This window comes from Parasteatoda tepidariorum, chromosome 12 (assembly GCF_982258835.1).
Source record: "Parasteatoda tepidariorum strain Cologne lab strain chromosome 12, Ptep-v5.0, whole genome shotgun sequence".
Taxonomy (NCBI): domain Eukaryota; kingdom Metazoa; phylum Arthropoda; class Arachnida; order Araneae; family Theridiidae; genus Parasteatoda; species Parasteatoda tepidariorum.
This window is the reverse complement of record NC_141766.1, coordinates 27,517,054-27,538,198: the sequence shown is the minus strand read 5'-3', so window position 1 is coordinate 27,538,198 and position 21,145 is coordinate 27,517,054. Positions and strand designations below refer to the sequence as shown.

The 21,145-nt window shown below is 28.1% G+C and overlaps 1 protein-coding gene across 1 annotated transcript in view; it reads right to left on the bottom strand.

Annotated features, from left to right (window-relative positions):
* LOC107453411 (RhoGTPase activating protein) overlaps window positions 1-21,145 on the bottom strand; it is a 348,661-nt gene that overhangs the window by 143,963 nt on the left and 183,553 nt on the right. Inside the window, 3 exon segments of the mRNA XM_087156179.1 lie at window positions 2,617-3,189; window positions 3,191-3,353; window positions 3,437-3,582. Coding sequence (XP_087012305.1) covers window positions 2,617-3,189; window positions 3,191-3,353; window positions 3,437-3,582 — 882 coding nt within the window.

Genomic DNA, 21,145 nt, shown 5'->3' with positions numbered 1-21,145 from the left:
AAAATCTGTCTAACTAAGTCCTCCATGTTCCCATAATAAATCAGTACCTCTGGGGATACTGAACTGGAGATAGATCCTTCTCTGATTCAAGTTAAAATTACGATCTGTGGATGAACGAACTGATACATGAATGGGTCCGCCCTATAAACGGGCTGTGACGTGTGTGTGGATGAAGTCCTATTCTTGGCCATAGATGGCGCCACTGAAAAAAAACAAGAAACGCACCCACTGCCTTAAATTCGCTTGGTTTCACCAAGCGGGCTTGCTGGTATTTTGCAAGTGGCATTAGAAACGACATTTTCGAATAGAGTTTTGAAAAACACTCTCAAACTGGAAAATAACAGTGTTTTCAAAATTTTACCTTAGACTTTAAATCCTGCATGAGATAGTGCATTTAAAAAAGTTTAACTATGAAAAAAAACAAAAAAACAAATCAGGTATTTTTACTTCGATTTATTCTAATTTAAGCAGGGGGAAAATACTTGAATGGGGAAAAAGCTTCAATAGTACATAATTTAAAAATCGCTTGCTTGTACAAGCAGAAAATGCAAGCGAGAACAAATCTTAATGCATACTTATTTCAGGTTCTGTATTCCGAAATAAAAAGTTCAGAAGCGTAAATAACACAGAAACGGATTGTTAACACAGAATAAATTCAACTAACATTTCGACAGAAATAAATTCATTTTTCGTTGCGAAACCCATTCAATACGGTTGATAAAGATGGAAAAAGAAGAAAAGAAAAAAAAAGGAAGCAACTCTTTCAAATCTATATTGATTGCATAAACGGTTCTCCAGAAAATGGAAATTCGAGACGTTTTTTTGGTGTTAGAATTATCAAATATACAGTCACAAAAGTATTTGAGAATTTCGTTTGACAAGTTCTTTTCGATAAGAAGATCAAAAAGAAATCATATTTTTAAACGTATCTTCAGGTATGAAAATCTAGAGTGTGCATTAATCCAAATAAAAGAAAACTAAATTGTAAGAGTTTGGCATTTAGATTAAAACTAAAAATATATTTATAAAATTTATTTTACAGTAGATGCATTTTTGAATAATGAATACAGTGTTAGAAATTTTGTGACATGCCCAATTTGTTTTAGACTTAATAAAGTGCTAAATTTAACTATATTAGTTTGCAAATTAATCCTTTTTAAACTTGATGACACGACACTAAGATTTAATTGAACGGAAACACGTTTCAATTTAACAACTTATCAACGGTCCTTAATGGTCCAGTTCACTTGATTTGAAGAACTCACATAAATTTCCTCATCGACTTTGGGCTGCTGTTGCAACTCTTAATCCTACTTTTTTAAAGGTTTTCGAAAGGAGTCAGGTCTGGGATCGAGACAGGCCAATCAATTTGGTAAACCCTATTGCCGCCATACCAATACATGATAAGCCTCGCAACATGGCAGTTAGAGTAATATCCTTGGAATTGCACACGCATATATATATATATATATATATATGTGTGTGTGTGTGTGTGTGTGTGTGTGTGTGTGTGTGTGTAATGTAGTATGTATGTAGAATATGGCTCGACTGTTCTCGAACTCATACGCTACCTACTAAACTAGAGCGCGGCGTGCGCGCCGTCACTGTTTTGTTTATATCTTTCGAACAAAGTGTCTTACCATTCCAAAAATTTGGAATTAATATCATCATTGATTATACTTCACACTGTCGAAATATAAAAAAAATCAAAGATGTCCAAATTGCAAAAAAAAGTTGTTTTTTTTCAAAAAATGAATTTTTTTTATGTCATAAACAAAAAACTTTATATTTTAATGTTGATTTTCCTAAAGTTTGAGAAAATTCACTTCAAGAAAGTGTATTTAAATATTTTTGTTGTTAGATGGCAATACGTTAAAAAATAACTTGCAAAGTCGTGTGCTCAAAAAAGCGAAATTTTCAAAAATTCGTATAGTCAAAAATATGCAATTTAAACAAAAACGCAAAAATACGTGTCGATTTATTTTCAATAAAGAACAATAAAAAAATAAATTATATCATTTTTGTATCATAGGTGTAAATTTTGTATGGATTGCCCCATATATATATATATATATATATATATATATATATATATATATATATATATATATACATATATATATATATATATATATATATATATATATATATATATATATATATATATATATATATATATATATATATATATATATATATATATATATATATAATATTCTTAAATGCAGTTAAAAATACTTCAATATCATAACTTCATCAGATAACTTGATCAGATATCACGCACTAATTATGTTAAAGATTCTGAGGCAATATAGTGATAAGACAATCCCCCCCCCACTAAATTTAACACTTTTAAATTAAACGATTCTTTAGAAGTATTGTTTCCAGATTTGCAGTTCACAACTTTCGGAATTTCACAAAACACTACACAGAAATATCTTACTGCTCATGTAAATCGTGTTTTTTTTTTCTTCTTCCAAAAGCGCTTTCCGACACAATTTTAAAACATGGCTTACAATTTATTTCTATCCATATAATAAAAGATAAATCGGCTTGGTTCTTCAAACTTTGAAGAACATTTGGATTTAGTTCAGTAAACAAAATATGTTAACTCACCTGATTCATCGGGGTCCAAACAACAGCATCTTTACTTCGGGTACCAGTTGGTGGAGACGAATCACTCGATGATGATTCTGACGTTTTAGTGTTAGCAACATGTCGTTTTTGTCTTAAGAGGACTGGAGCAGATATAGATTTCAAGTTAAGGTCATTGATTATTAATATAGTAGGCTCAATAGGCTGAGCAGGACTATTAGTTGACCGATTTTTACGGCTAAGTCTTAATGTAGATGGAAAAGATGCTGGTTGCTCTACGGGTTCCATAACATTTGAATCAGTTAAGGAAGGATTACTCTTGGTAGATTTCATCGATATTGTCTCACTAGTAGCTTGTTCTTCAGATATATCTCCCAATGTAGAACCTCGAAGAGTAGACTCGCTATTTCGTAAAGGTCTTTTAATCAGTGCAGTGTAGTCGTTTTCGTTAGGTGCCACGGTCGCTTCGTAGTCATTAGCAATGGTAACTGGGGCTTCTTCGAAAGAGTCACTCGATCCTGAGCATGCTGATAGATACAAACTGCTTCCATTCGATCCAGGAGTTATTGGCATTTCCCCCTCATCATCAGAAGAAAGAAGAAATAGCTAAAGAAGACGATGACGGCGAAGAGTGTAGACTGCCATTTTCGACTTTGCAATTGGAACAGCTAGACAGAGCAAGGCTTTCATCATCTGACGTGTGATGGTTTTTATCGAAATCACTACAATCGCAATCAGTCACCCATGTAAAACTAGAACTGGAAAAAGATTAAACATAAGTTGATTGCAAAAATGATTAAATCAGCAAGACCGGTCATATTGTGCTGTATTAAATAATTACCTTCGACTAAGAGGCGCTGGAGATGTTTGGGTAACAGCATCCTTGATTTCTCTATCATCTTTTACATCGGTTGATACATCTCGAGATGGTAATAGATAAGAGCTGCTCTTAACTTGTCGCATATATTCTGCCAACTCATCAATACTCTGCAAAAAAAATGCTATGATAAATTAAATGGTTATGACTTAAAAGCCCAGGTGGGCAAAAATACATAAAAAGTTATTATTATTATTTATTACACTCCGGATGAAACTGTCAAGCATTTCAGAAAATAAGGGTAATCACGTTTTTAAGGCAGCAAGATACCCAAAATAAAAGTACTTAGACCACCCCGAATTAAAGTTGGAATTTTGCGCTTTAAAACTTTTATACATTTAGGCGTCTTAACAAACAAAACAAACAAACAATTTCCTTAAAAGTCTTCTGCGCATGAAAATATCAAATAAAGTCAATTGAGGTAAATCAAGGTCATCTAACAATTCAGCAATATTTGAATTTTACGCCATTTGTGCAAGGAAATTTTACGATGTTGTAAACGAAAAGAATAAGACAGCGGGCAGATGATAGTTCATGGTTTTTAAGTCCTGCACAAAATAACAACGCGTTTTCATTGCTCAGCGATTCTCTGTTCGTGTAATTTATCCTTCAGGACGATTATATATATATATATATATATATATATATATATATATATATATATATATATATATATATATATATATATATATATATATATATATATATATATATATATATATATATATATATATATATATATATATATATATATATATATATATATATATATATATAACATACAATTTAACACCTTAAGATCTTCTTCTTCCTTCTTTTTTTTTCTCCCACGCCTTGAAAGAGGAAATAGAGATTGTATCAACTGAACTCAGCCATATTTATGAATAATGGTCATTGGAAAATTGGACAAAATATTGCGTATCTGCCAACTAACCCTCGTGTCAGTTATCCGATTTGTATTCCGTATTGATTATCCAGTGAAAACTCAGGATCAGCAGAATTTGTCAGTACGTTTAGTATTATCACGTTTTTACTCGGTTGGAAGCAAATAATAATGATAATAATAATAATAATAATGATAATAATAATAATAATGATAATAATGATAATGATAATAATAATAATAATGCTAATAATAATAATAATAATAATGATAATAATAATAATCATGATAATAATGATAATAATAATAATAATAATAATAACGATAATAATCTGCTGTAATTGGAAGTTTGCCAAGTTTTGTTTGGGAGTTTTGCTGTTCAAAATTGGGACTGCACACGTGTTTTGTGGGATTGTGTATATTCGATGGTTGCAGAATTTACATGGAAAAAAGAGTAAAAAAAAATGGCGTATCACTTCACTGATGTTTGCAAAGTATCACTTTGAGTTGTCCCTCGTTTTAGAAACTGTCATACAAAGACTAATATATAACTTTTTTCATTTGCCCAAGATAATTCGGGATAATAAACTGATGGTAAATAAAATGTACTTCACACATAAAAAAAATTAAATTTCAACTTAAAACTTATGTATTTTGTTTTGTTTTAGTTTCTTGGATTTATTAATGAAATAAAAAAATTTTTTGGTTTTCTCAGCATTTTTTTTTCAAAAAAAAAAATCAGTAAGGGAAGCGGTTAGTACTTCGTGAATAAGAAAAAAATTAACAATCTTTAATTAAAAACCTGTATTATCTATTAAAATACTTCATGCGTGAATATTGGCACTCCTTAAATGAAACACTCAAAATAATAGATGTATTGCGAGACTGGGAAAATTACTAGATCTCATAGCAATTAAACAGTACCTGTGCTTATTTTGTAAGAAATACTTCATGCTATTCATATTTTTTACAAACATAACTCAATCTAAAATATAAAAAGAAATATATTCTAAATTTCATTCTGTAGACAAAAAAATTATATTTAACAAGTAAAAAAAATTAAGACTCGTAAAAGGAAACCAACGCAGTAATATTCGTGGAACTAAGCTAAATCAAATTTCACTCACGCTGTAGGTTCATTAAAAAAAAGCAAGCTAGAGAAATTATATTATAGAACTATTAACTTTATAAATGAATTAAATGTACTTAATGCACGAGTTTTTCATAAAAAAATATATATAAAATTTTCCAGTAAATTATTTTTGAATAAAGAATAAAAGGAATGTACCTTGCTGAAAGAGATTACTTAAGTTTAAATTACTTATTTATAATAAGATTACTTTAGAAATTATTTTTTTTCTTAACTTGAATAGAATGGTTAAAAAAGTTGATGAAAACCTTGAAGGTTAAAAATATTATGTATTATGATAAATTAATCTTTTAAATTATCTCTTTTTTTAATAAATAATATCAGCTAAATAGAAGAGTAAAAAAAAAGTAAAAATAATTCTTCTCAAATATTTTTTGGTAAAAAAACCTTTTTAATTTTATTATGTGCATCACGAATTATATTATTAAAAAATAAAAATAGATATTAATAAAATTTCTGTAAAAATTGATAAAATAAATTATTTTAAAAATAATGTAAAAAAGAACATGAATTTTCTTCGGAAGAATAATAAAGGGAGAAACCTAGTAATAAGCCATATTTTTTTAGAAACAGTCCCATAGTTTTATTTTTAGACAGGTACTTTAACTTTACAAAATAAAATAAAATTTTAAATTTTTTCGAAAAAATTTTCACATTAAAATAAACTTTAATAATTTTTATTATACCTACCGTACATTTCCGAATATAGAATGAGAATTTTTTGAAAGCTAAAGTGGGGCAGGATGGTTAGCTTATAATCGGATCCGTAAAATTATTAAGAAACGCTTAATATTTTGGTTCTAATTTGCACCTCATTATGTTGCAGAAAATTTGCACGTTGTACTGTTAAATATTTTCAATTGCCTGAATATTTATAATATATATATAATTATTATATATATATTCAGTGTTTTCATTACAGAAAAAAAATGGGAGAGAATTTCTCACCCTTTCTCAAAAACAGGGTGAGATTTCAAAAAGTTAAGTGAGATTTCTAAAAATTTAAAAAACACGAATAGACTTGGAAAAAAATTATTTCTTTAATTATAATACATTTTTAACATCTTCTAATTGAATATTTTTGCTGCCTCATCACATGGAAAGTGTTCTATATCTACTTTTTCATCGGCTGTTATATTTATTTGGCTGAAAAATATCCGGATTTGTTTCGTTTTGACCGTTTCTACCGACGTTTGTTTCATTTTCATTTGTGCGTTACGGAGTAGAAGATGTCGCCTTAACAAGGTATTTATCCATCTTACATTCATGCACAAAAAGTTTAAACGTCTTTCATGAAGAAACCTTACCTACGGTGAACACGTGGTTGAAAAGAAATGTGTTCTGAAAGGGATTCGGGGGGGGGGGGTGCTCTGCTGTTCGCAAAAAGTGAAACGGATTTTATTCAAAATGGCAAAAGACTAAATTTTTTCCAAAATTCGTGCATTTTGAAATTGATTAATAGAGTGCGCGAACTTCTCGCGTTAATCGTTTTTTATTGCGAGAAAAGAAAAAAAATAGGCGAGATTCTCGCGTTCTCGCGCTGTAGTGAAAACACTGAACGACTATACAAAAAAACAGAAAAGACTAAAACTGTACATCAAATGAAAAGTTAGAAAAAATGTTTTTTTGGGAATAAATACCCTGACTACAAGAGATGTTGCTATAATGATGAGCACGTAGTCGCCAGTTACAATTCAGGAAAAATTAAAAGATTTACTATTTCTGAAAAACTGAGGAATTTCGTTTTTAAAAAAAATTGAACGAGCGAAAAGGAAAAAACGTGATTAAATTAAAAAAAAGAAAAAAAAAGAAGAGAAAATGATTTTGAAAGAAAAAAAAGGAGGAAAAACCGTTGTGATTTAAATAGTGTTGTGATTAAATTTAAACTATGTTATAATCCAAGACCCTTAAAAACTGTGATTTTTCTAGCGCTGTGATTAAATTTCTTTTAAAAAAACGAAAAAAAAAAACACTGTGATTTAAGTAGCGTTGGGATTCAGTAAGATCAAAATTATAATACAAGACCCTCCAAAATTCTTTTTTTTTTTTTTTTTTGTACTATATAGCAAAATTGTGATTTATCAAGCGTTGTGGTTCAATTTAAAAGAAAGGGGAAAAAAACGATGTGATTTAACTAGTGTTGTGATTATATTTGAACGATGATACATCAAAGACTCTCCAAAATTGTGGTTTATCTTGCGTTGTGATTAAATTTAAAAGAAAGGAAAAAAAAACGATGTGATTTAACTAGTGTTGTAATTTAATTTGAACAATGATATACCAAAGACCTTCCAAAATTGTGTCTGGTGACTAAATAATTTTAAAAGAAAGGAAAAAACGCTGTGATTTAACTAGTGCTGTGATTAAATTTAAAGGGAAGGGAAGAAACGCTGTGATTAAAGTAGCGTTGTAATTCAATATTAACAAAATTATAATCCATGACCCTCCAAAATTCCTTATTTTGTGCTATACAGCACCTTCTTTCTTTTAAAATTTTTAATTACATCAGAAGCAGGGGTCTGTCCAGACATTTTGTAAAGGGTCCGTTTTTCGTGAAATTGTGAAAAAAATTACTCACATTCTTTCAACCAGGGTCCGCTTTTATGAATTTGTGGAAATAGGGTCCGGTATTGCAAAAAAAAACTTTTTCAAGGAGTTTTTAAATTGTAAAGACATACAAGATTATGCTCAACTCTGTAAAATTATAATTAAAAAAGTTAAATTTTAAAAAATAAACAACAATTGCTGCTTATAAATTAGAGATGCAACATACAAATATTTGGTATTTAGCCAATACTGCTGAGCGCAGAATATTAATTTCGGACGAATAATGGAAGAATCGTCTGCCGAAGACAAAACTTAATTCGTTTACATCCATCTTTCTTGTTTTCTGCCCTGGAAAGGGTTTATTCGATTAACAAAATAATAATGGAGATAAACAAATTTGTGAAGGGTCCGATTAAAAGAAAAATCATTTTGTGAAGGGTCCGTTTTTAAGTTAAAATATTTTGTGAAGGGTCCGTTTTTATGAAAAGATATTTTGTGAAGGGTCCGTTAACGGACCCAAATTTCTTCTAAACAGACCCCTGAGAATATAGAATAAAAATATAAGAAAAGTACATATAATACATCAAATAAAAAATTTTAAAAAATTATTTCCCGAGAAATCAAAAATGAAAATAAATACCCTCACTACAAGAGATGATGACAAGATAATGATGTATACGCATTCGCCTGTAACTGTTTTAGTACTTAAAAGATTTACCATTACTGAAAAACTGATGAATTTCGTTGAAAAACAAAATGCGCGAGCAGAAGAAAGTGAGAAAAAAAAAACGTTGTGATTTATTTCCAGCAATATCTCATCTTAGTTTTAGTGAACAGAATCGCATGTTTCCTATTTCACAAAAGTTGTGATAACTACATTAATTTGATAAATGCACAAGCGTTCAAAAGAATTCCTTTTTTAAAAAAATCATATTTGTTTATGTGTGAAGGTTATGGAGATGGTTAATATTTCATGTAACAGATATTTTATATCTGTTACAGAATTGTACCCATTCCGAAAGGGAAAGGAACACGTTACTTATAAGTGCTATTACCAAGTCGAAACTTGAGATTCAAGCTTTAATAAAATTACTTTCGCACTTCTTTTTAATTAAAAACTTATTCTCTTAATGGCTTTATCAAAACAAAACAAAAATTAAGCTCTTTAAAGCTAAAATTTTTCTGTCAAAATTTTCAATTATTACTTTTTAATGAGGTGCAGACTTACTTACGATTCTAAAAACTATTTTAACTGTAATTGCAGTTAATGCAGTGTGCAGAATAAAAAACGGACCATCCTGATTTACTTTTGATCTAATAATTGGATCTTTACGTTCTGCGACTAAATCCTAACAGTCTAAGGGGGAGATCTCAAACATGCAAATTAATAAATGCAGACGATAGTTTGAGCAACGAAATCAGACATAAATACACATATTCTTAATAAACATGCCTTTTTTTCGGCTGATTTGTATTTTTGAGCCCAAAAGTAGTGGGTAGCAGCAATCAGGGAAAAAAAGTCTAGTTAAAATCCGATTTCTCAAGAACTATTCGACCGATTTCATTCAAATTTTATATTTTGCCATTTAAAATTATATTCTTTAAAATTATGTGAAAAATAATAAATATTTGCTTTAAATTAGTTTTTGCATGAAATTATTATGGATAAAAAATTTTTATAACTGTGCGAAATCAGAAATAAATACACATATTCTTAATAAACATGCCTTTTTTTCGGCTGATTTGTATTTTTGAGCCCAAAAATAGTGAGTGATAGCAGCAATCTGGGAAAAAAAGTCTAGTTAAAATCCGATTTCTCAAGAACTTTTCGACCGATTTCATTCAAATTTTATATTTTGCCATTTAAAATTATATTCTTTAAAATTATGTGAAAAATAATAAATATTTGCTTTAAATTAGTTTTTGCATGAAATTATTATGGATAAAAATTTTTTATAACTGTGCGAAATCAGAAATAAATACACATATTCTTAATAAACATGCCTTTTTTTCGGCTGATTTGTATTTTTGAGCCCAAAAATAGTGAGTGATAGCAGCAATCTGGGAAAAAAAGTCTAGTTAAAATCCGATTTCTCAAGAACTATTCGACCGATTTCATTCAAATTTTATATTTTGCCATTTAAAATTATATTCTTTAAAATTATGTGAAAAATAATAAATATTTGCTTTAAATTAGTTTTTGCATGAAATTATTATGGATAAAAAATTTTTATAACTGTGCGAAATCAGAAATAAATACACATATTCTTAATAAACATGCCTTTTTTTCGGCTGATTTGTATTTTCGAGCCCAAAAATAGTGAGTGATAGCAGCAATCTGGGAAAAAAAAGTCTAGTTAAAATCCGATTTCTCAAGAACTATTCGACCGATTTCATTCAAATTTTATATTTTGCCATTTAAAATTATATTCTTTAAAATTATGTGAAAAATAATAAATATTTGCTTTAAATTAGTTTTTGCATGAAATTATTTTGGATAAAAAAATTTTATAACTGTGTGCAAAAAATTTTCAACTTTACCAGATACTCTGGTTTTAAAAATTATATTTTATAATTATTACCGCACATATACAAAACCGATGCCTGTTATATTATAACAGGTATTCGTAATGTGTATTGTTTTGTATCATAAATACTGGAGCATGTTATTTAAAAGTAACTGTTACGTCTCCTCTTCAAAAGGATTGAAAAATGATGCGTGGTTGTTGCTCGGTTAAAAGCGATGGATGAAAAAAAAATTTATACGAAGGCCAATCTCTACAACAAGAACATTAACACGCGTTTAGTAAAAGATATTAGTCTTAGAAATCCAAGAAAAAAATGAGCAATAATTTATCTTAATGTGCATCTTATGCGATTACATATACTTTTTTTCAACTTCAACAATTTATTATTAAAATTTGACACACTAGTTTGCTTGTTAAAAACATTAGAACTTATAGACCATAATAATGATGCTCATAATATGCATGTTTATCATAAGTGATGTCATATATATTAGTCAAGCTTTTTATTATAACTTATTGCCATTATAATGCTCTTTTTACTTTTTAGATTAGGGGTAAATTCCGCTTGAGTTTTCGTTACTTTACACTGAAATATCAGTGAACCAGAGTATCGTATTGTATTGTGAACCAAAGAATCGTGTAATCGAGTTTGAAAAGTACAATAAGATTGATCAATTTAGCACCATATTAAGTGTGCATTGAATTTGAACAATATTATGGTTTAACACGCTTCAAAATTTCTAACAGTGTGATATATTGTTTCAAGTTTCAATTTATTCAGTAGAATGCTGCAAATTAACAGGTTATTTGCAACGAATACTACCAGCGTTATCTGCGACTTTGAAATGAGAAGCTTATTATCATTTTCTTTTAATGTTTTCTTGTGTTTAATGTTTTCAATTCACTTAAAAAGCTTTCGAGATATGATGAAATACGCAAAAAGTAAATTAACATTAAAGGATCCAATCCATTTTGACCGTATTTCCCAGATTGGGGCAACCCCCTATATATTGGGGGACAGAAATCCGAATCCATCAAAAAATGGCATGTTTATTCAAAAAAAGTACGTTTTTGCGTCTGATTTATTAACTTAAAATATTGTTTTCAATAATTAGTTAGCATATTTGAGATCACCCCTCTAACCATTGAGATAGAGTCCTAGAATATGAAAATCCGATGATTAGATCAAAAGTTATTTAGGGTGGTCTTGCTATTTATTTGTTTATAAATTTTTTTTGTGCACTGTACAATAATTTCGAAAAAATAAAACCTATGGAGACATGTCTTATGAAAGACGTGTCTTATTCAATTAAACTATAGCAGAAATTGATATCAAATTATTGCGGGATTTCAACTTTCACTGAGTAGAAATTAATTTTATTATTAATTTAATGTGAAATTATTTAATTACATCTTGAATTTTTTCCTAAATCCTTCGTAGGGGTAATTTTGGCTCTGTTAACGGACGCTCTCAAACATTTTTATTATTAAAACGGACCCTTCACAGAATAGTGTATTTTTAAAAGGGATATTTCACAAAATATATAATCGTAAAAAAGGACCCTCCAGATATTTTATCACAAAAACAGATCCTTCACAAAACTCTTGTGACGTCATTAATGCACAATTCTCAAACTGTAACTCAATGAAAACACGTATTTTGCGAATTTAACATTCTCACAAAACCAATTTTACAGTAATAAACCAACAGAAATAAACCTATTTTACAGTAATTATAAATTCAGAAAAGTATTAGTAGATCTTCACCTAATATACAAAAGCAAAAAGTTACCTTTCACAAAAAAGTCTGGACAGACTATGAATTTTTGTGATTAAACACAAAATCAAACACGTGATCAGGCATTTTCACAAAATCATGTGTAGATTTTTCGCAATTTCTTTATTCTTTCACGATTTTTCAAAGGACCTCTTACAAAAAATCGATATTAATACCTGTATGAACTAATACTCGACGAAAAAAATACTCAATTTATTTATAAATATTTAAATTTAAAAAAAAAGAATATTATACAAAACAAATAAATAAATAAAATCAACAAAGCATATTCACAAGGACAGAAAGTATATTATTTTTGCTTTTATTAAGAAATTTCAATCGAAATATTTCATAGAATAGCATAAGAAAGTCTATATTAGATTATAATGAAGCAAACGGCAATACTTCACAAAACTCATAAAATATTTAACGTTAAGTCAATGCCCTACCTAACAACGTCTAGACATTCTATAGAACTTTAATGAAATATACTGCAGTACGATTATTATTTTAAAGGGAAGTGTTAATTTAAGTGATGAAATATACGTTGCAGGGTTGGGTTTTTGACGTCAAAAAGTGGTTTTTGACATGACAAGGGTATAATACTGGTTTAAACCGTCAAAAACCCGTCAAAAATGTCAAAAACTAAAGTTAGCCAAGAAAATATATAAACTTCAAAACTACCAACAGTTGCCATGCATTATATTGAAATTTAATTATACTATAGGTAATCAGCAGGTTTTAAAATATTTTTTAATTAAAATTAAGGTAAAGTAACAGATTTAAAATCTCAGAAATTTATATTCAAATGCATGTGCAGAAAAATTTTGCACAAATTTTTTTTAAATATTTATATTTTGAAAAAAAAATTTTTTTTTGATACTTAAGAAAATTAAAAGTTTATTACTATGCATTTTTGACGTATAAGGAACATATAACTAATATTTATAAGGAACTTTCAAGTTATGTTGTATAAATACAAACTTGATACAAGTGTATGAAAAAAAAATTTTAATGTTATACCGAATATCTTTATTATCCAATATGTTAATTTGAATTTAAAAGTAGTTATATTTGGGAATAATGATAAATATAATTCATATTGTTTATTATATTTATTTATAATTTTAAAACAATTTTTACCTCTTAATTTTTTTCCCCCACTTGTATTAAGAATACAAATAATGCATATCTTGAAAGCAAGAAGTAATTATTCAGCAGCTGAATATTTAGATATTCAACAAAACTATATAGTATTCAGCAAAATAAAATTCACAAGTATTTGGATAAACTAAATTTTAAGCATAGTAAATGAATAGGCTGAATATACTGTAAATCGACACTAACTACTCTGTGTATTTAACAGAAAGCACTTAAATTCGTATTGTCTTATGTTAGAAAAAATTATTAAGAAGATCTAAAAGAATATTAAAAAGATTTTTCTTTAAAAGATGTCTAATGTACAAAACTGCTGATGTTTATCTTTAAAAACGTCTAATTTTTAGTATAATCTATACTATACACTAAATTTGGTTATAAATAAATTTCTTAATAATATCACTGCAGATTTTCAATAACACATGAAAATGAATACATAATATTATAAAAGATGTGAGCTTTCAAAAGTACAAGATTTTGGTTACTATTCAAAATATAAGTGTTTCCTCAAAATTTTCAATTTATTTTTTCTAGAACATATTTAGAAACACTATCCTTTATAAAAAAATATATAAATTTTATGTATTAATTAAATTTCACATATGAATATAGGTTTTTGACATTTTCGACATTTTTGACAGTGAGGTTTTTGACGTGACGGTTTAAACCATGGTTTAAACTGTCAAAAACTGTCACATGTCAAAAACCTGCCAACCCTGATACGTTGAAACCGCTTATGGATTATATATACAAGGCAGCTAATAGATATTCATAATAGCGAACCCATTCGACAGATCAACGATTTCAGGCTTACTTCACGTAAAAGCTTAATCATACTGATGGGTTTTCTGGATTCAAATATCGCAGACAAATTTGAGGTGAAACATTTCACTGTATTCTAAATCCATACGTGAGCTGTCAGGTAAAGCTACCACATTTAATATAATTTGCAAAGTTGAATAACCTTCATGAAAATGCTCCGCAATTTTAATTTTTAACTATAGTTATAAAAAGCATTTGTCTCCAAGGCTTACCTCAAGACACTATTGAGGAAAACTGAAATTATCTTAAAACTCTATAAACTGAAATATATCTACTCCATAAACTAAAACTATAAATACAGTAGAATTTTGATTATGCGACACGCGTGTGTCTGTTGGAAAATCAAAATCATCGGATATTAGGGTGACAGCTTTAATTCGATTTTTTTATAGTATAAAAATTAAAACACTAGTAAAATTATTCATGTTAGAGACTACAATAAAGAAAAAAGAAAATTGTGTTACATTTTTCTATCGAAATAATTCAGTGTAATGAAAAAAACATGATTAATAGCTGATAATCCTTTAACGGAGAGCAACAGTAGTTCATGCATTATGATTATTTCCTAGTATTATGAACATCTTGAACAATTTAATTATATTGTCAATTGTAATGATTAATATTTAGCTTTGTACTTTTGGCTATGAAGCTAGTATTTTATTTTATATTTACTATCGACGTTGAAGAGTCACCCATGGTAAGTAACATTAAGAATTAACATTGTCCAACTGCCCAGCCTTGTTACTTAGATACCAGCCCAGAGGACGCGGGAACTTCTAAAGAAGGATTGAGACATTTTGCTTTCATGGAGGATTTTTCGGGTAACACTAACCCATTTGCGTTATATAGAACGGAAAATCACAATAACCTACATCAGTAAATTTGACGGCAAAGGGATTCTGACTCATGATAAGTTTACCACATGGTATATATTACAACAGCACTGTGGTTTGAGATAGCAATGAGCAGTATACGACAGGATTTGACTTAAGCTCCTGAACCATCCTCACTGTAAAAAATTCCGGATCAAATTAAGGGAAAAAGTGCCAGCAAATTTAACCGTAAAATCCATTTTTACCTGAAGGTCACAGAACAAAAAATCTGACGTACCATAATTTATACAATAATAATTATTGTAAAATCACTGAATCACTCTAATTAAATAAATATTATGGATTTTACGTATGATGCACCCAAAGTGTACTGCACTTTATACTGCACTTTGATCCGGAATTTCTACAGTGCTTACTGAAAAGTAGTAATCTACAAATAATGATTGCACTTTTTAAGACCACAGTACTTGATAAGAAAATTTGATGTCAACATTTGTGCATTCATTGACATACTAAATTAGCAACATTATTTATGCAAAAAATCTAAATTGCGTTTGCAAATCTATCCCCCCCAAATAAATAACGCGAACTATACCTTTTTTCACGCTATCATCCTATGCCAAAAAGTATTTATGCGTATCTACGCTCTTTAGTACGACTACCGTTACAGTGACCTTCCTATTATAAACACTAATGCATAAAACCCTTTTGCTATTCAATTGACACAAGTTGAGCACTGAGCCATTCATTCTAATATAACAACTGAAATTTAGTCATTCCATTAAAGAAAAGAAAATACAAAGAAAGTATTTAAACCATTATTTCCTTTGATGTTAGCACACATCACAAAATTAATGATAACATCTTGAATCCTTTTTGAATAAAGGAAGACTGACAAGACCCCCTAGGTGGTCATAATTTATGATCATTCATAATCTGAGCAACTTTTTTTTTTCAAAGGTAACAATAAATTTATCAATCATGCTGTTTTGTTTAAAAATAAGATTCACACTTTATATCACTCCCCTCATGTGGTTTATTTTCCAGTTAAAACCTGTTGTCTCTGCAATTAACTTGACGTATGCTATTTATCGAAAATGTGGAATCAAAACCATTCACGTGGAATCAAAACCATTTATTCGGTTAAATTTACCTTTCAGTTTTGATTTTTTTAAAACTAAATCAGTGGAAATCAGAACTATAATTTTAATAACCAGAATTTCCAATAAACCGTTACTATATGAACGCAAAAAAATTTCAAATGGATGGTTTAAATACCGTACATTTTGGTTTTATTAACTAGATTTTTTTTAAAAATCATATATATAATTATTATGCATTGCGGTAATTTTACCAGAATATTTTTCTCTGCGCCGAGGTCGCTATATCAAGAGTGCTGCAGATAAAAAAAAAAAAAAAAAAAAAAAAAAAAAAAAAATCGATGCGACAATCAGTATTTTTCTTATTAAAACCATTTATTCAGTTAAATTTACTTTTCAGTTTTGATTTTTTTTAAACTAAATCGGTGAAAATCAGAACTATAATTTTAATAGCCAGAATTTCCAATAAACCGTTGATATATGAACGCCAAAAAGTATCAAATGAATGGCTTAAATACCGTACATTTTGGTTTTATAAACTAGATTTTTTTTTAAAATTAGATATATCATTATTATACAGTGCGTTAATTTTATCATAATGTTTTTCTCTGCGCACGAGGTCGCTATAGCGAGAGTGCTGCGTATAAAAAAAAAATCAATGCAAAAAGCAGTATTTTTCTTATTAAAACCATTTATTCAGTTAAATTTACTTTTCAGTTTTGATTTTTTTAAACTAAATCGGTGAAAATCAGAACTATAATTTTAATAACCAGAATTTCCAATAAACCGTTACTATATGAACGCAAAAAAATTTCAAATGGATGGTTTAAATACCGTACATTTTGGTTTTATTAACTAGATTTTTTTTAAAAATCATATATATAATTATTATGCATTGCGGTAATTTTACCAGAATATTTTTCTCTGCGCCGAGGTCGCTATATCAAGAGTGCTGCAGATTAAAAAAAAAAAAAAATCGATGCGACAATCAGTATTTTTCTTATTAAAACCATTTATTCAGTTAAATTTACTTTTCAGTTTTGATTTTTTTTAAACTAAATCGGTGAAAATCAGAACTATAATTTTAATAACCAGAATTTCCAATAAACCGTTACTATATGAACGCAAAAAAATTTCAAATGGATGGTTTAAATACCGTACATTTTGGTTTTATTAACTAGATTTTTTTTAAAAATCATATATATAATTATTATGCATTGCGGTAATTTTACCAGAATATTTTTCTCTGCGCCGAGGTCGCTATATCAAGAGTGCTGCAGATTAAAAAAAAAAAAAAAAAAAAAAAAATCGATGCGACAATCAGTATTTTTCTTATTAAAACCATTTATTCAGTTAAATTTACTTTTCAGTTTTGATTTTTTTTAAACTAAATCGGTGAAAATCAGAACTATAATTTTAATAGCCAGAATTTCCAATAAACCGTTACTATATGAACGCCAAAAAGTATCAAATGAATGGCTTAAATACCGTACATTTTGGTTTTATAAACTAGATTTTTTTTTGAAATTAGATATATCATTATTATACAGTGCGTTCATTTTATCATAATGTTTTTCTCTGTGCACGAGGTCGCTATATCAAGAGTGCTGCGTATAAAAAAAAATCAATGCAACAGGCAGTATTTTTCTTATTAAAACCATTTATTCAGTTAAATTTACTTTTCAGTTTTGATTTTTTTTAAACTAAATCGGTGAAAATCAGAACTATAATTTTAATAGCCAGAATTTCCAATAAACCTTTGATATATGAACGCCAAAAAGTATCAAATGAATGGCTTAAATACCGTACATTTTGGTTTTATAAACTAGATTTTTTTTTTAAAATTAGATATATCATTATTATACAGTGCGTTAATTTTATCATAATGTTTTTCTCTGCGCACGAGGTCGCTATAGCGAGAGTGCTGCGTATAAAAAAAAAATCAATGCAAAAAGCAGTATTTTTCTTATTAAAACCATTTATTCAGTTAAATTTACTTTTCAGTTTTGATTTTTTTAAACTAAATCGGTGAAAATCAGAACTATAATTTTAATAACCAGAATTTCCAATAAACCGTTACTATATGAACGCAAAAAAATTTCAAATGGATGGTTTAAATACCGTACATTTTGGTTTTATTAACTAGATTTTTTTTAAAAATCATATATATAATTATTATGCATTGCGGTAATTTTACCAGAATATTTTTCTCTGCGCCGAGGTCGCTATATCAAGAGTGCTGCAGATTAAAAAAAAAAAAAAAAAAAAAAAAAAAAAAAAAAATCGATGCGACAATCAGTATTTTTCTTATTAAAACCATTTATTCAGTTAAATTTACTTTTCAGTTTCAATTTTTTTTAAACTAAATCGGTGAAAATCAGAACTATAATTTTAATAGCCAGAATTTCCAATAAACCGTTACTATATGAACGCCAAAAAGTATCAAATGAATGGCTTAAATACCGTACATTTTGGTTTTATAAACTAGATTTTTTTTTGAAATTAGATATATCATTATTATACAGTGCGTTAATTTTATCATAATGTTTTTCTCTGTGCACGAGGTCGCTATATCAAGAGTGCTGCGTATAAAAAAAAAATCAATGCAACAGGCAGTATTTTTCTTATTAAAACCATTTATTCAGTTAAATTTACTTTTCAGTTTTGATTTTTTTAAACTAAATCGGTGAAAATCAGAACTATAATTTTAATAGCCAGAATTTCCAATAAACCGTTACTATATGAACGCCAAAAAGTATCAAATGAATGGCTTAAATACCGTACATTTTGGTTTTATAAACTAGATTTTTTTTTAAAATTAGATATATCATTATTATACAGTGCGTTAATTTTATCATAATGTTTTTCTCTGCGCACGAGGTCGCTATATCGAGAATGCTGCGTATAAAAAAAAATCAATGCAAAAGGCAGTATTTTTCTTATTAAAACCATTTATTCAGTTAAATTTACTTTTCAGTTTTGATTTTTTAAACTAAATCAGTGAAAATCAAAACTATAATTTTAATAACCAGAAATTCCAATAAACAGTTACTATATGAACGCAAAAAAGTATCAAATGAATGGCTTAAATACCGTACATTTTGGTTTTATAAACTAGATTTTTTTTTAAAATTAGATATATCATTATTATACAGTGCGTTAATTTTATCATAATGTTTTTCTCTGTGCACGAGGTCGCTATATCAAGAGTGCTGCGTATAAAAAAATCAATACGACAGGCAAGTATTTTTCTTATGAGTCAGAAAAAAAAGGAATAATAGTACCTCCAACTCCAACAGGTAGTCCACTTAAAAAAATGAGGGACATAAAAACATGACATGTATCCTAGAGGGTTCATTTTCTGACTTATTTCTAGTTTCTTTACCAATAGGTCAAGGAGGTCATCGAAAATCGGAATGATGTAAAATGATTAAGAGCAAAATATATGACATCAAAAGAGATTTCTCCGCACCTTGTGATATTTCCTACTCAATCGATTAAGAGCACTCTATTTATAACAAAGTGATTTTTTTGATGAATTCAGTAGCGGGAGAATTATCCATTTTTTCACCTTGTTATAAATGTCCAACTGAATTCCTCACATCGCTAAATGGATTTTCTTTTTCAAAAAAAATATTCTTAGACTTGACAAAGGATTTTTCCTTTCACTGATTTATATGGAGGAATGTTACAAAATGCTTTTGATTCTTTTTGTTGTATTTAAATCATTTTTTAACGTTTTCTTAGAAATGTCACCGATAGATAAAAGAAATATAATATTCGAATTAGTTTTCATTTGTGAAAATATTTTATAAATTTAAAATTTTATAGTTATGAAAATTTTACTTTCGTTAAGCCTTTGAGGCAGATAGGACATCGGTTTTCCTATTATATATTACTATTGCTTACGCTCTAATTCCAAGAAAAATATATTTTAGTATTTTTTAATTATAAAAATCAGTCTAATAGTTATTTAAAAAATATTTTAGATTATCGGAATTATATTTGCAAATAAATAAATAAATAAATAGATAAATAAAATCCAAAAAAAGTAGTTTGAATCTTCTTTTTTGTTTTCATTCATATTTAAAAATGTTTCAAGAATTGATTTTGTAAATTAAAGAAATTTCGACGATGAACTGTTTTTCTTAGAAAAAAAGTGTGAATTTGAAATATTATTGTTTGGAAGTGAGCCGTGTTTGGAAGATTTTATCTTTAATGCAGAAAAAGACAAAGGTGATTCATGCTGTATTTCATAAACATAAATTACAAAAATACTATATATAATATTTTTCACTCATTTTGAACTAAATTAATATAAAATAATGAAAAAAGTATGAAAAATATGTTTAGAAAAAATTATGCGTCAAAGGGCTATAAAAAAATGTACAGCAGAATTTTTCATGCATATTTTTAAAACACATTGGAAGCCCTCCGGAACAAGGCAACATTTAAAGTAAATTTTATTATCAATTGCGAGTCTAAATCTTTTAAAGATATGGTACCGTTAGAATCTAATTAATAAATAACTAGACAAAAATCTCAATATTTAATGAAAATATATAGTGACATAAATTTTTCTCAGGAATCGCATTCGTAATAGCGGGAAATAAATTAGGAAAACAGGGTGCGTAGCCAAATCTTTCAACAAAAAATAAGCACCTTTCAAGCAAGGTTGGCAAGTTTCTGCCGAGGTGGTTAAAACCACTGGTAGAAACCGGTTAAAACTGGCATGGCAAAAACCCTTTTCTGCCACATTTGTGGCAGAAACAGGCAGAAATTCAGAAAATGGCATAAAAGTAAGTACTGAGATTGACATACAATGGATAATTCATAGAAAAAACAATAAAATGTTAAACAAAGTGCAATTTATTT